Source organism: Podarcis vaucheri, assembly GCF_965113315.1.
Source record: "Podarcis vaucheri genome assembly, chromosome: 10".
NCBI lineage: Eukaryota > Metazoa > Chordata > Lepidosauria > Squamata > Lacertidae > Podarcis > Podarcis vaucheri.
Genome location: NC_138748.1, coordinates 8,196,232 through 8,210,088, shown reverse-complemented (window position 1 = coordinate 8,210,088; position 13,857 = coordinate 8,196,232). Strand labels below are relative to the sequence as shown.

Here is a 13,857-nt window from a genome sequence, read left to right as displayed (position 1 = left end):
GGGCCTGGTATGTAGAATACACATCAGATGTGTGGGAGATGGGCCAGAGAGGCAGTCTGCCTGCGCGAGGAGAGGGAAAGATGCGTTCCATGTGATCAGCTTGTTCTTCCTTGAGACTGGGGGGGGGGGAATTGGCATGGGGAGGTGAGAAAGGAAGGATATCTTTCCCTTTGCAATGAAAGTAATTCAAGAGGGACCTTCCTGGACTGTACCATTCTTGCGCTTCAGAAACGCTGGCAGGTATGCTATCATTTCGAATTACATCATGTACTGAATGCTCACACTGGTTCTGTCGGGTTGCTGGTAGGGGACCAAGAAAGCTACATTTAAGCCTGGAAGCTTGGCTTCTGCCTCCTGGTGCCGAAGCCCTCCTGCCAGTGCATCCTGAATGTCTGAAAGCAAATGCTTTGTTACGAAATATTCCTCCAGCCCAAGCTCTGCCTTTGGCTTTTCGTTTTCCCCTCCTTTGGCGCATCTGTTCCTTTTCCCAATGATATCACTCTTTCAGTTGCACAGGTCTGGGCTGAAGGGATGGAGAGGAAATGTCCCTGCACAAACACACAGAGCAAAAGAAATAAAACTATGTGAGCAAGAAGCAGCCAATTTAATTACATTTAGCTCTCCCCCCCCCCTTTTAATTGTTACCAATTGCCCACTCAACTCTTTCGGGACGTTAAATACCAAGAATGATATTTTGCACTCCAGTAAGTTCTGGTGCTGTGAGCCTGGCAATTGGAGAAATTAAGAGTAGGGCCAGTGCGATGTAATGTTACGAAGATGCCAGTCTTGCTTTTTCCATTTTTTGTGTGTGGGGGGGGATCACATTTTTTAAAAATATCAGACATGAAGAGGACGGCAATGCTCAAAAGAACGACATTTGCTCTTGCTTCTGGGCCAATCATACCAAGGTTTTTGGAAAGGTTTATAATTATCAATAGTTGTAATAATAATAATAATGATAATGATAATAATAATAATAATAATAATAATAATGGGGTTTTATTCCCCAGCAGGTGCAGCTGAAGTTTCTGTGGGGCTCAGTGGCGTAGCGTGTGGGTGCAGGGGGGGCCGGCCGGCCGCACCAGGCGCAACATCTGGGGGTTAGGGTTAGGGGGCGCAAATCCACGGGTTAGGGGGCGCAAATTACTTGCCTTGCCCCAGGTGCTGACAACCCACGCTACGCCACTGGTGGGGCTCATCCCTGGCCGAAAGAGTGTCCTTGGCTCCCTGATCCGGTGTAGTTTATAAGAGGGGAAGAAGAAGAAGAAGAGAGGAGAGAAGGGAGAGGGGGAAGGAGAGAGAAAGACGGAGCCCCAGCAGCCCAGACAAAGCCACAGCCAAGTGGCTCTGCTCGAGTCCGTCGGCCTTCCAGCCCCCTGCCCGTCTCCTCCTCACGGGCAGCAGCAACTGCAGCCAAGCGGGGAGAGCTGCCCCCCCTCCCTCGCTGCCCCCTCAGCCGCCAAGGGGAACCCATTCTTTCCAGCCCCGGCGCTTTTCTGCCTCAGCTTTTCTCTCGTCTCCCTCCCTCCCCAGCGCCTCAGGGGCCGCTTCTTTCCTCGGACTCCAGGCGGGCGCGCGCTCTCCTCGCCTTGCCCCGCTCGCCCCTCAGGTTGCCCCCGGGAGGGCAGAGGGCGCGGTGGGCGGGAAAGACGAAGCTCTCTCGCTCTCTCCCTCGCGCGCGCGCGCTCTCTCCCCTCGCCGCTCCCTTTCCCAATCAAAGCTACCGGCGCGCGGCTTTAAGAAGGTGTGGGGAGCGGGCGCGCGGGAGGGAGACGGAGAGGAGGGGGAGGAGGAGGAGGAGGAGGAGGTGGCAGCTGCTGCTGCTGCTGAGGCGGCTGAGGCGATTTCTGTCTTTCTCTCGGTCGGCGGCGGGGAGTCGCTCGCGGGGCGGCGGCGGCGGCGCCAAACTTCTGGGTCTGCCCCAATTCCTGTCAAACTTCGCTCCCCGCCTTTGGCGCGCGCGGCGCTCTCCGCCTCCGCTTCTTTCTCTGGATGACCGTGAGGAGCTGGCGGCGACCGGAGCAGCGAGCCGAGCATGGAGCCCAAGCCGACCCCGCCAGCCCCCCGGCCCCGGAGTTTCCCCACCGGGCGACGGACTTTCCCCGCCGGGGCGCTGCTGCTGGGCGTGATGCTCTGGGCGTCGTCCCAGGGGGCCAAGGGCGCCGTGGGCTACTACCCGCGCTTCTCGCCATTCTTCTTCCTCTGCACCCACCACGGCGAGCTGGAGGGGGACGGCGAGCAGGGCGAGGTGCTCATTTCCCTCCACCTCGCGGGAAACCCCACCTTCTACGTGCCGGGGCAGGAATACCACGGTAAGGGTCCGGGAGGGGAGGGGGGGCGATGCTTCTCGTCCATGAAAAGCACCTGTGAGGGGCTCCTCCAGGTCTCGGCTGCTGCTCTTTGCCTGAAGAAAGAGAGTTGGGGGGGGGGCGCGTTGTTGCTGCCGGGCGCGTGTTGCGCCGCCGACACCGGCGCGCCGCACTTCAGAGAAGGGGCCACTTCGGAGCGCGCAGCAGTGGCGTAGCGTGGGGGGTGCAGGGGGGCAGGCCGCATCTGGGGGTTAGGGTTAGGGGGCGCAAATCCACGGGTTAGGGGGCGCAAATCTACGGGTTAGGGGGCGCAAATCTACGGGTTAGGGGGCGCAAATCTACGGGTTAGGGGGCGCAAATTACTTGCCTTGCCCCGGGTGCTGACAACCCACGCTACGCCACTGGCGCGCAGTTCCAGGCTGCGCAGCGCCCGTGGGATTCCGCCTCCGCCGCCACTTTAGGCAGCCTTCCCCGCCGGTTCGCGGCTTCTGCCCCGGCTCTTTCTGGGTCTGGGTGTGAGGGGTGGGGGCGTAAGGGGGGAGCCGGTGGCTTCATTCATTGATTTCGGGGCTGGAGGCAGACGAAGACTTGCGCAGAACAAAAACCCATGGGAAAGGAGTGGGGCTCTGCCACGACCACCTTGCACCCCGTTGATTTCAGTGGGTTTAGCCTGGCTAAGGCTGGATCTAGTGCTTTGCGGGGGGGGGCGCCCCTGCCCCCGCCGAACCAGGCCTGTCAGTTGGTTTGACGGGAACAGGAAATGGATTTATGTGGTGTAACCCGAAGTACTCCCTGCCCCCCAAGTCATTTTTGGGCAACGAATTTGGTTTCCTCCCTTGTTCTCAACGCAAGTCTCCCTTCAGCCACACCCCCCCCCGTCGCTCCTGTTCTTCGCTTCCTAGTTTTGTCTTCAGAGCTTTTGCGCGCTCCTCCTCTTAAAAAATGAAGTCGAGACACCCTGTTATCTCCATCCCTTAATCTGCAGCCTGGAAAACTTTTCAAAAATCTATTACACTACTTTTTTCTCTTGTTTGCCACAAATCTGAGAGGCTTTGTCTCTAGAGCAGAGGGGTTAGTGATGGGAAAAGGTGACATTGTGGAATAGCAAGAGGAAATCCTGCCTTTGCGTTTGTGCTTAGGACAATGATTCCAGTGTCCTTTGGTCTTTATTTATTTTTTAATGTTGTGTAATGTTTCAGATGATGTGTTTGGGGTTAATTTATTGATTCTTGAATGTGTTTTTCAATCTTAAATGTGATTTTATTTCAAATAAAAGACTTATGATAAAAAGCTATTGTGCTGTATTGGCTTGATGAAGTGCTGGAATTGGGGCAGCGAGATCTGGGTTCAAATCCATGCTAAGCCATGAAGTTCATGTGAATGACTTTGGGCTACCCACTAAACTACATGAGGGGGATATACATGGGTTTCACATTCTTTTTTATCTTCCTAACACCATCCTGAACTATTTGGAAGTTGGATGCCATTAAAAATGCTGTAGATGAAATATTAGCTAATAATTCCTCATAAATTCATTCGTAAATTATTATAATTCCTTATTAATTTACATGGTATGTGGGTTGCGCATCGAGACAGTGTGGGGGAGTGGTGGGTTTAGGAGGGGAAAATTTGGTTGTTCTGTTTGGGATCTATGCAGCATGAACCTAAGCACATCTACTCTGGGAAAAGTTCCATTGAGTTCAGTGCAATTTACTACAAAGTACTTCGCATGCTCACTTGGAGGGTAACACATGTCCTTAAGCTTGATAGGATTTACTTTTGAGCCAACATGCTTAGGATCACAGTGTTGGTCCAGCCTCAAAGCCCAGAATGATTTTAAACACTGCTGCTTGTCTAAGAGTGGGTGGGAGTATTTTATATTGTATTCTACCCCAAGACTTCATGACAGGCAGGGTGGGATAAAAATCCTAATTAATAAAGGGGAAAGAAGACAGGTGCTGCTGGCTACGTCCTTGTGACAGAGATTTAACATAAAGTAGTTTTATTCATTTAATTAGGACTTCAAGAACGTTTAGTTGATTGGGACCTGCTCAAATAGAAACTGTTGTCTGGTATCGCCTATAGATATTTTCAAGCTTAGCTACTTGTTAACTGTGACCTAAAAGAAAAATAAGTGATTACTTGCAGAGTTTGTATGTCATTTATGATGTAAATTATGAAGACAAATGAATCCTTGGGGGTTCCTTTCTATTTTGGTCCTGGTAGCATGACTACTAATAGCCTAGAGTGAATGTTAACCTCTCTTGTCTCAAACTGTGTGTTAAAACCTGTGCTGCACTGGTGTGCAAATGCTCACTGCCCTTGTTGATACCTTTCTCTTGGGTTGTGTAGCTGGTCGTCAAAGGCATTTTTTTGCTTCTGGAGAATCGTGCAAAGGCTCTTAGGATTCGGAAGAGAGACTTTCCACTGCCCTCAGTGGCCTTTAGAGTGTAGAGCCCCGCCTGAATAGATAGCAGTTCCATTGCTTGGTAAATGCACACAAAGAGTTGAGTGGTGCCATTTGAAGGTCACCCATTAACTTCCGTAAGAATGATCAGCCAATATGATTGTGACACAGGCTTGACCCCAGAAGTGATTGAGCTTTGTTACTCAGTGTGACCTCAAGGATGGGGATAATTTTGACGATAAATGTTGAAAGTGAGACTGTTAGGTCAGACGCTCAAAGCTGGGTTCAGTGAACCAATCAAGTTTTATTGGAAGATCCTACGTTGTCCTTAATTTTCTTCTTTGTCCCTAAATGGAAGAGCTCTAGTTGTTAGGTTGAAGTGAATTTTTCACAGCAAGAGGGAATTACGGTACCTTTACAGAGATAAAGAAAGCTGCTTTTGTTTTGCCGTTCTTTTATTTCTTTTCACATAGTTCTTAGTCTTCCGGAACACTATTGCCTGCTTGTTCCATTTTTGCTTCTAACTGTAAGTTGTCTCACATTGAGCAGTAGCTGCTCTGCCTCCAGTGGTGATGCTGGAAGTGGGAGCACATTTGGGTGACATCACAGCTGGGGGGGGGGGTTGTTGGAGCAAGGGAATGGTGGGCCAAGCAGTGCTGAGCTGTGGTGATGTGCAGTTGAATGATTATGGCAACTGCACATCACACTCCATCCTGTCACCACTGCTGCCACCTGCCAGTATGTACAGGAAGGACCTTCCTTCTTGCTTGGATGTTGCCCAGGATTGACAGCCACCAAGCCATTTTCCCCTGTCAGTATTCATCCCTAGGAGATTATTATTTTTTTAAAAAGGTTTAGACCCCTAGTATCCATGTTTATCACTGGAGTCATTTAGACGTACTCCCCCTTTCTGTTATTTTTATTTTTCATTCTGTTAAACTGGTTTATCCAACACCTCCAACATGACCCAAATCTGTATATTCAGTTCACTTAATGCACTGGATAAAGCAGATACCGACCAATACTGTAAACATTTATTTGGATGTGTGTCCAACTGAATTAACTTGGCTTCATTTCTGTATATAAGTGCACATATTTGCAGCCTAAATCAGAGAGGGTGAAACAGGTGGAAGTAGCACTTGTATAGGGTGGAGCAGGGAGAGGGAAGGAGTTTGATTACCTTTGGTTTGGCCATTAGCATAAAAAAACTTTCATGAAATGCCCCTGCCATTTTCACATGAACAAACCAAAAGTGTAGGCTTGCATAGCACAGTTCTTGGCCAGCAGCAAATTTCTGGATCTTAAGAAATGTGATCATGTAAGTGCAGCTTTTTTGTGGTTGCCCACAAAACAACAACTCACATTTTCTATTTAAGAACCCCAAGAGCTTTTGGGTTTTTTTTGTTTGTATAATAATAAAATAACAATAAATGTAGACCCTTATTATTTATGACTTCACTCTAGACTGTGACACGGCAACCACTTTCTCTTAGCACCCATATGTGATATTTTGCACATCCAGAACGAAATACCTTGAGACACTATTGCTACAAAGTAAACAAGGCACATTTAACATCATAGCATGTGTTATTTGTGTCTGAATTCTCCTTTTTATATGAAAGGATTTATGAGAGATCAAAACATTTAAAAGTTTTATTACACCAAGAATGCCAGGAGTTGCCTAGTGCTACTAACACATGTATATTTTAGTTTAGCCAATGACATTTGTACTCAGTTGTCTGTAATGGATGCTTTCTCTCACTCTTATCAGTTTGTCCTCAAACATTTTGGACGCATAGATACTAGAAGATCATGTAGGAATGTTAGTAATATGCTATTGTTGTGGAAGGGAGGGAGAAAAATACACACTTTGAGTGGCACCTTCTTGTCCAAATATCAGCCAAAAGCAAATGTTCATACCCAGGTAAAATACTTGGGGCCCATAGAATCTCTGGTGACCTCAATGGAGCAACTCTTAAGTACCGGTAGTTTTTCCACACTTGAGACTTAAATAAGCTTTATTTTAAAAGGGTCCTTCATATGACTATAAAAAATGTATGCATTTGATATTTCTTCCAGGTTCTCTTGCACATGAACAGCATTTAGATGTGGCACAAAAAACAAGTGATGATTTGAGACGGGCTTCTTAGTATCATGTGATTAATGCCAAGGAATTCCCACAGATTTGTAGGAGGGGGATCTGAGAGCTAAGAGCTAGAGTCTCTTATGGAAAAGGTTGAGAGAGTCAATTGAATTATATGCTCTGTTGCTTAAACTCTTCTCCCAAACTGTCAGCACAGAGTAAGCTGGATTCTGAGAGCACTTCTCGGCTGCTATTTTCAAATAGCATTCAATCACATACCAGCAAATTCAAGCCTTTGCAATTATAGTTGATTGGGAGGTCTGGCACAACAAATCCGCTTCCCCAAAATACTGGACTTTTTGTGATAAGGGAAATGCACTGGGAAGTGTGAGGTGGCACTCAATCTGACGCAATGCCACCTAGCCTCCTTGAAAACAAATCAGAATGTGGTGTAGTGGCTAGACTAGGACTGGAAAGACCCAAGTTCCATTCCTCATTCAGCAAATCTGGACCAGTTGCTTTCTTTCAGTCTAAATCTATAAAGAACATTTGAAGCTCACAGCTTCTCCCCAATAATTCTGGGAACTGTAGTTTCCCCTCACATAGCTACAGTTCCAGCACCCTTGGCAAACTACAGTCCCCAGGATTCTTTGGGGAAAGTCATGTGCATTTTATGTGCTTTTAAAGGATGGCATGGATATGTTTGGTCTCACAGGTGTTCTTTTGAAGATAAAAGGTGTCAGGTGAAGGGAATGGGAAAGATGGGGTATATAAATGCAAATAAGACTTATGAGCAAGCCCGCATGGACATGGTGTGCTATAAATGCATGAATAGGATTCAGGCACGTAACTACTAATTGGGTAATTTCCTTCCATTTGCATTTGATGTAATATTAACACACACATTCAGACTTGAACTACCACCTTTTTTGCGAAATAAAATACTTTGTGTATTACTAGCCTGTAGCCACAATTTGTGACCAAAGTTCTCTAATTGCAAAAAAAGGGAGAAAGTTTTCGTTGTACTGCATACAATTCAAGGGTCTGACCTTGTGTAAAGATATAATCAAACTGGACAAAATGTTGCACATAAAGCAAGTCAATCTCTATTATTTCTAGCTCTGCCGTCTAAAGACTCAGATCTGTAGATTAAATGCTTTCAAAGAAGCAGAAAATCTGCTTAGTTAGGGGACTTGTTTTGGAATATAGATATATACTCCTGCAATGCCCATTAGAGATGTTGGGCTGGTTCACACTTTAAACTGACTGAGGACCCTCTTTTTGTGATTGAGGAGGCAATGTATCCCCCATCCTCCATGTGTATAACATGTAACTGAATCATGCCACAAGTTGGCTTCCTCACACATAGGCTTAATCAGTTTGATCCTTCCCCTGAGGAAAGATATACGGTATATGTGCACTGTACTGATGAACATCAGGGCAATGCTATGGATATAATGTGTTTCCCTTTTATTTCTAAATGCCTTATTATATCACTCTAGTTTCCTTTCAATAAATGAATTGACTGTGCTTAATTATATTGAAAATCTGTTCTCAGCCGTGCATGCCTGAAAGCGCCACAAAAGTCCAGCTGTTCTGACCTAATGCTACAGAGAATCAGTATAGAAGCTGGAAAACATACACACACAGGATTTTTAAAAAGTGTTTCTTAAAACTTCAGATTAGTTCAGATTACTCTTTTTGCTTTTTAAAACAGCACCAGGAATTTGATATAAGGAAAGGTGTTGTTTGGTCCAAGGTTCCAGTGTTAAAACATAGCAAACAAATGAAACTGTGATGGTACGAATGGGGGGGGGGGACCCAAATCCATAGTTGGGCAATAACTTACCTAGGAACAACTGAATCGTTGCAAAATAGTGACAGCAACAGAGTTAAAACATGGAGTGTATTCAGTTCTGGTCAACTTGAAGTCACACATAAGACAGTGCCAAAGTGAGTGAAGGCCAATACTTTGCTTGGATAACCTGGATTGGATAGAATATACCCAAGGAAGCCAATCAAGGTATAAATTGTATGTATTTTTGACAAGCCAAGGCAAAAATGAAATATATAAAAGCCATTATTACATCGCTGCTGCAATTTTGAGTAGTGGGGTTCCTTACAAAGCAAGTTCTTAAACTGATACTAGGCCATTGGCACAAAGCACAACTAATTCACCTTACAGTAAAATGTATGTGAGCCTTTGTTCATTCCAGCTAACTTAAATCATACTTTCACTTGGTATGAATTTGGCCTTGAAAATCTTGTTTTGGGTGGATTTTAATTTCATGTGAAAGTGCTCTGACTCTGAAAACAGTGCCCATTGGCCCCCAAAGCTTTGAGACTAGAACTTTTAAGAAACATAATATTTTCCCCTGTTTGATGTCAGTCTAGAATCATAGAATTGTAGAGTTGGAAAGGGACCCTGAGGGTCATCTACTCCAACCCCCTGCAATGCAAGAAGCTCAACTAAAGTACCCATGACAGATGACCATCCAACCACTGCTTAAAAACTTCCAAGGAAGGAGAGCCCACCACTTCCTGAGGGAGCCTGTTCCACTATCAAACAACTCTTACTATCAGAAAGGTCTTCCTGATGTTTAGTCAGAATCTGTAACTTGAATCCAGTGGTTTTGGTCCTACCCTCCAGAACAGGGGAAAACAAGCTTCCTCCGTCTTCCATATAAAAGCTCTTGAGATATTGGAAGATGGTTATCTCTCCTATCATTCCCATCTTTTCTGAGATAACTTTTGTGAGACTTTGGCCTGTTTCACATGTTATATTTTTCCTTCACAGTGCTAATCTCCATTCAGAATAAAGCATACATACCCTTTATATATGGAATTGGAGGCGCCAGTTTTCGAAGGAGAATGGGGGGGGGTGACATCATGTGGAGTTGGGAGCAGAGCCAAACGTGGCCGCAGCACACCAGCAATGCAGCTTCAATGGCTAGTGGCTCCTCGTCCTGCTGCCACCACCATCTGGGGGCTGCTTCCCTGTTCCTTCCCCCCTGTTGCAAGAAGAGGAGGAGAAGGAGAAGGAGAAGGAGCTGGCCACTGGAACCGTGCTGTGCTTGGCTCCACACTTGGCCTCCTCCACTGTTTTTGAACGTTTTTTATTATGTCTGACTCTAGGGCCAAACAGAGGTGTCACTGCACTCTGTTAGTTATGTAATCAGGAAAGAGAACAATGTCTCTCTTCCAATGGTGTCATGGGCAACACTGCTTAGTGATCCCAAAGTTGTTATGAGAATTTCAATAGCACCTCATAAAGGCTGCAGTCTTCTTTTAACATGCTTCCTATCTTTTTGTAAACATTTCCTGCTTGTTCATATTGTTTAAGGAAAATGTTCACTGCATATTGGATTTTACTGCTGCTTTTGATCTCATTCCTCCCACTTGTGCCAAGTTGGGTATAATATGGTCTTCTGCACCATAACATCTGTGGTCTTCCACTTATACATCCACATTACTACTTTTTACCAATATGCAACAAAATACATACGTTTTGGGGGATTCGAAAAAAAGACGATCTATTGCTAGGTTCTTTTGTTTGGGTTTAACTTCAGGATAGCAAATGTTATGAACTTACTAAATCTCTGATTTCGATTTGTGAGGAATAGCATGCTGCTCTTAGACATTTGTGCTAGCAAATCTGCCAAATGTTGGTAGACCATGTTGTGCTATGACAGTCCTTCCAATCACTTCATTGAATTGCCTCCCAGTCCCATGAACACTTAAATCCAAATGTTTTACCACATCAGGTTTTGTATTAGACAGTTCGTGATGTTACTATGATTCTTAACTTTTCCATCTGCGCTAGGATGTTAAAATGAAAAATAATAGGAGTATCGATTTGGAGTAAGAATATGATCATGACGGTAATTTGCAAAAATTATACCAAACTTCACCCGAAGATCACAGTGTGGTTTGAAGCATAAAAATACAAAATAAAAACACAAAATACATATCAAAACAAACAAATAAACATAAAAACCAACAGCCCCCTTGTTATAACCAAAGCCCTGGTTATAGAGGAAGTTTTCAGCTGATGCCTATTAATATTTTGGATTAATGCAGTATAAGCTTTAATTTTTAATTTTAGAATGGGGTACACACATTTCTTATTGTCAATGCATAGCCTTTGGATTTAAGCAACTTGTGGGGTGAGCACAATTAGCTCATTTTCTCTTCCTTTTTGTGGGAGGGGATAGTAAAATATTAGTATATAATTGAAAAGTTTGTATTTCAAATATGTGAACATTACATTTGCCACCATCATGTTAATCACCAAATTTCATAGATAAAAAACTGAAATACTAACCTGCGTTTGGGCAGTATGGTCACAATCCTGCCAAAGTTAAGCACTTTTAAGGCTGCAAACATATGTGAACACTCACTTGGGGCTTGATTCTGGATAAGCAAACACTGAAGCAAATTGAATGACCTATTATTTCAATGTGAGTTAAATACTAACAAGTTTTAAGTTCTACTGATTCCAATGATAAAGTTAAAAGTATGCTTCTGCTATTACCTCTACTATCAAAATCAGCAGAGTTTTACAGGTGTTCATGTTTGACCCAGGGCTCAACTTTTTAATGTATTTCAGCTTATTGGAAATCCACCAAAAGAATTTCAAAAAATGAGCCCAGTTTCCCTGATTATTCTCCTTTTCCCCTTAATTTGCCAAATTGTGTAGTGGTGTAGTGATACAATTCTCCAATTACATATTTTTGCAAACAAGGGGAAAAAAGTGGGAGTGAAATAAAATAGCCGGGGATTGGACTAGATGACCCTTGGCAGCCCTTCCAACTCTACAATTCTATGATTCTTTGATTCTATGGAATGACTAGATAAGAGTAACTTAAGCCCATTAATTTCAGTGGGTCTGTTCTGACGAGAATGTAGCTGGACACAACCCAGAGTGAGGGGGAGAATTATATTATTAGTCCACTGCACTGATTTCTCTTTGCTGGTATTGCTTCTGAATTATGCAGTCTATTTTGCCATCATCTTTCAAATTAACTTGGCTATCACTGTTATAGCCCAATCAGTGTATGTGGTTAAATTGGCTGTGTGTGGCTCATTTTTCTGGCAACAAATGTTGCCCAGATTGTTTTTGCAACTCCCCATGTGTGTCTGTTCCATCTCTTCTTAAAATTACTGGAATGCTTTCCCTTTCATTAAGCAGTATATCAGTTTTATAAATATCTTTTGCTTTTCATTTTATTGTAGGTGCCATTAAGATAAAATAGGCATCTGACTATACCCACCACAAGCATCTTGGATTTAGTACTGTTTTCCAGTAATGCACATAATGCTGCCTATATATATATATATATTTGTAAAAGCCATTGAAATGATGTAAGGAAATGGCTCATAGTCAAGATGGTTGTTTTTTTTTAATATAATGCTATTTTCCCCCCACAGCTGCCAACTTGAATGGACTTTTCCAATGGATTTCGGTGCATTGAAATGGTTTGGGGAAATGTGATGATTGCAACTTGCCATATTCTGGATCAATATATGTACTATTTCATCATTTGCTGGCTGCAATCTTTACACACAATGAAGAGTTTGCAAGATGAATTTGACACAGCGAAGTGACAAAAGTCAACCACTGATTGATTCTTTCTTTTCTTTTCTTTTTTACGTGATATGCCTTTAACTGAACCAGTGGGGAATCTAGTCCATTACTCTCAACATGGCATTTTGGTGGGCATCATATCTGTCAGGCATGTGTCTTGCTTCCCTCTGCCACCCAAGATTATTTAGGCAGAAATGACTGGTAGGCTCAAATAAGAAGATGCAAAGCAAGACTGCAGCCTCCAGGACCAGCTGATGATATATCCCTCCAAAATACCCCAATGCAGTGTTGATCTGAGGCATTTGAGAGGTGTGTGTGTGTGTGTGTGTGAAAGTTACCACAAAAAGTGGCATCTCCCAGTGGTAGTTACCATTTTTTGGTGGTCACCATTTTTTATCCAAAATACCCTAGAATGATGCTGTCATAGCATTTGAGTTAGGGGGAAATGAGGAGGACTGGTGACGGCAAGGGCATCACTTGTGCGTGTTCCACTGCCAGGACAGGCTGTAGCCAAAAATGTTTCACAAAAGGTAAAAAAGGAAACCCTGAAGACAAACGCAAGTACTGAAATGATAAATTTACTAACAAAGGGAACACAAAACTCATGTGATTCCAGAAAAGGGAACACACAGATGAGCATGGCTTTCAGATACAGAAATGCGCAAAATCCTGAAGAAGAATAGCTTGCAGCATACCCCTGATGGGAACTGACCCTCATTAATGATCCTCATTACAAACTAAAAGAAAAGGGCTGGCTGTTTTTATGGCTAATATTAAGACTGCCAACCGTTGTACTGAGGCTGAGGAAGGCACCAAGACCCAATGCCATTCAGAAAGTGGGAGCAGCTACGAGTGTACCATTGATCATTCTTTTTCTCCAAGATAAGCTGAGGATGATGGAGCTGTACCTTACAAAGTCATAAACATATTCAGAGACAAAACATTTTGCTAATGCAGAGTTAAAACTAAAAGTACTTCTCACATTTTTAATGCTGCAGTGTTGAAAATGCTAATTTTATCTAGACCTAATGTTTAAGAGGCAATCAGAAAATTTTAATTCTCTTCCCCAAAGTGAGGTGTGAGGTGGGTACTTGCTTATAACTATTTGAAAACAAAACAAAACAAAACGCATTTTGATACTTTAGTAGAGGTGCTGCTAACTTTGTGGGTGATGAGTTCTGCTCCTTTCTCAAACATAAATTTCAGCCTCAGGAGCTAAGATTTGAACAAACTGGCTGGCTCCACATTGGTGTGTTAATTAGTTCGCAAACCCAGGAACACCATGAGGACTGCAGGGATAAACAATACACATATTCCAGGTGACAAGCTTAGAGCAAGCCTGAGTCTGCTTCAAATTCAGCTCATCCATCTGCCAGAATACATTGAGAATGCATTCTTATCCATCTTCCTTGTTCAGCGCCTCTGTAGACCTTCCTGGCCGTGACACAAAACTTCTGCTGCCGCTTGGCCA

At 44.0% G+C, this 13,857-nt stretch overlaps 1 protein-coding gene across 2 annotated transcripts in view; it reads left to right on the top strand.

The window, feature by feature from the left end:
- The first annotated feature begins 2,097 nt into the window (after positions 1-2,097).
- RELN (reelin) overlaps positions 2,098-13,857 on the top strand; it is a 296,722-nt gene continuing 284,962 nt past the window's right edge. For both annotated transcript variants that reach the window (XM_082239382.1, XM_082239381.1), the window contains exon 1: positions 2,098-2,312. In XM_082239382.1, coding sequence (XP_082095508.1) covers positions 2,129-2,312 — 184 coding nt within the window. In that variant the 5' untranslated portion in view covers positions 2,098-2,128. The remainder of the gene's footprint in view (positions 2,313-13,857) is intronic.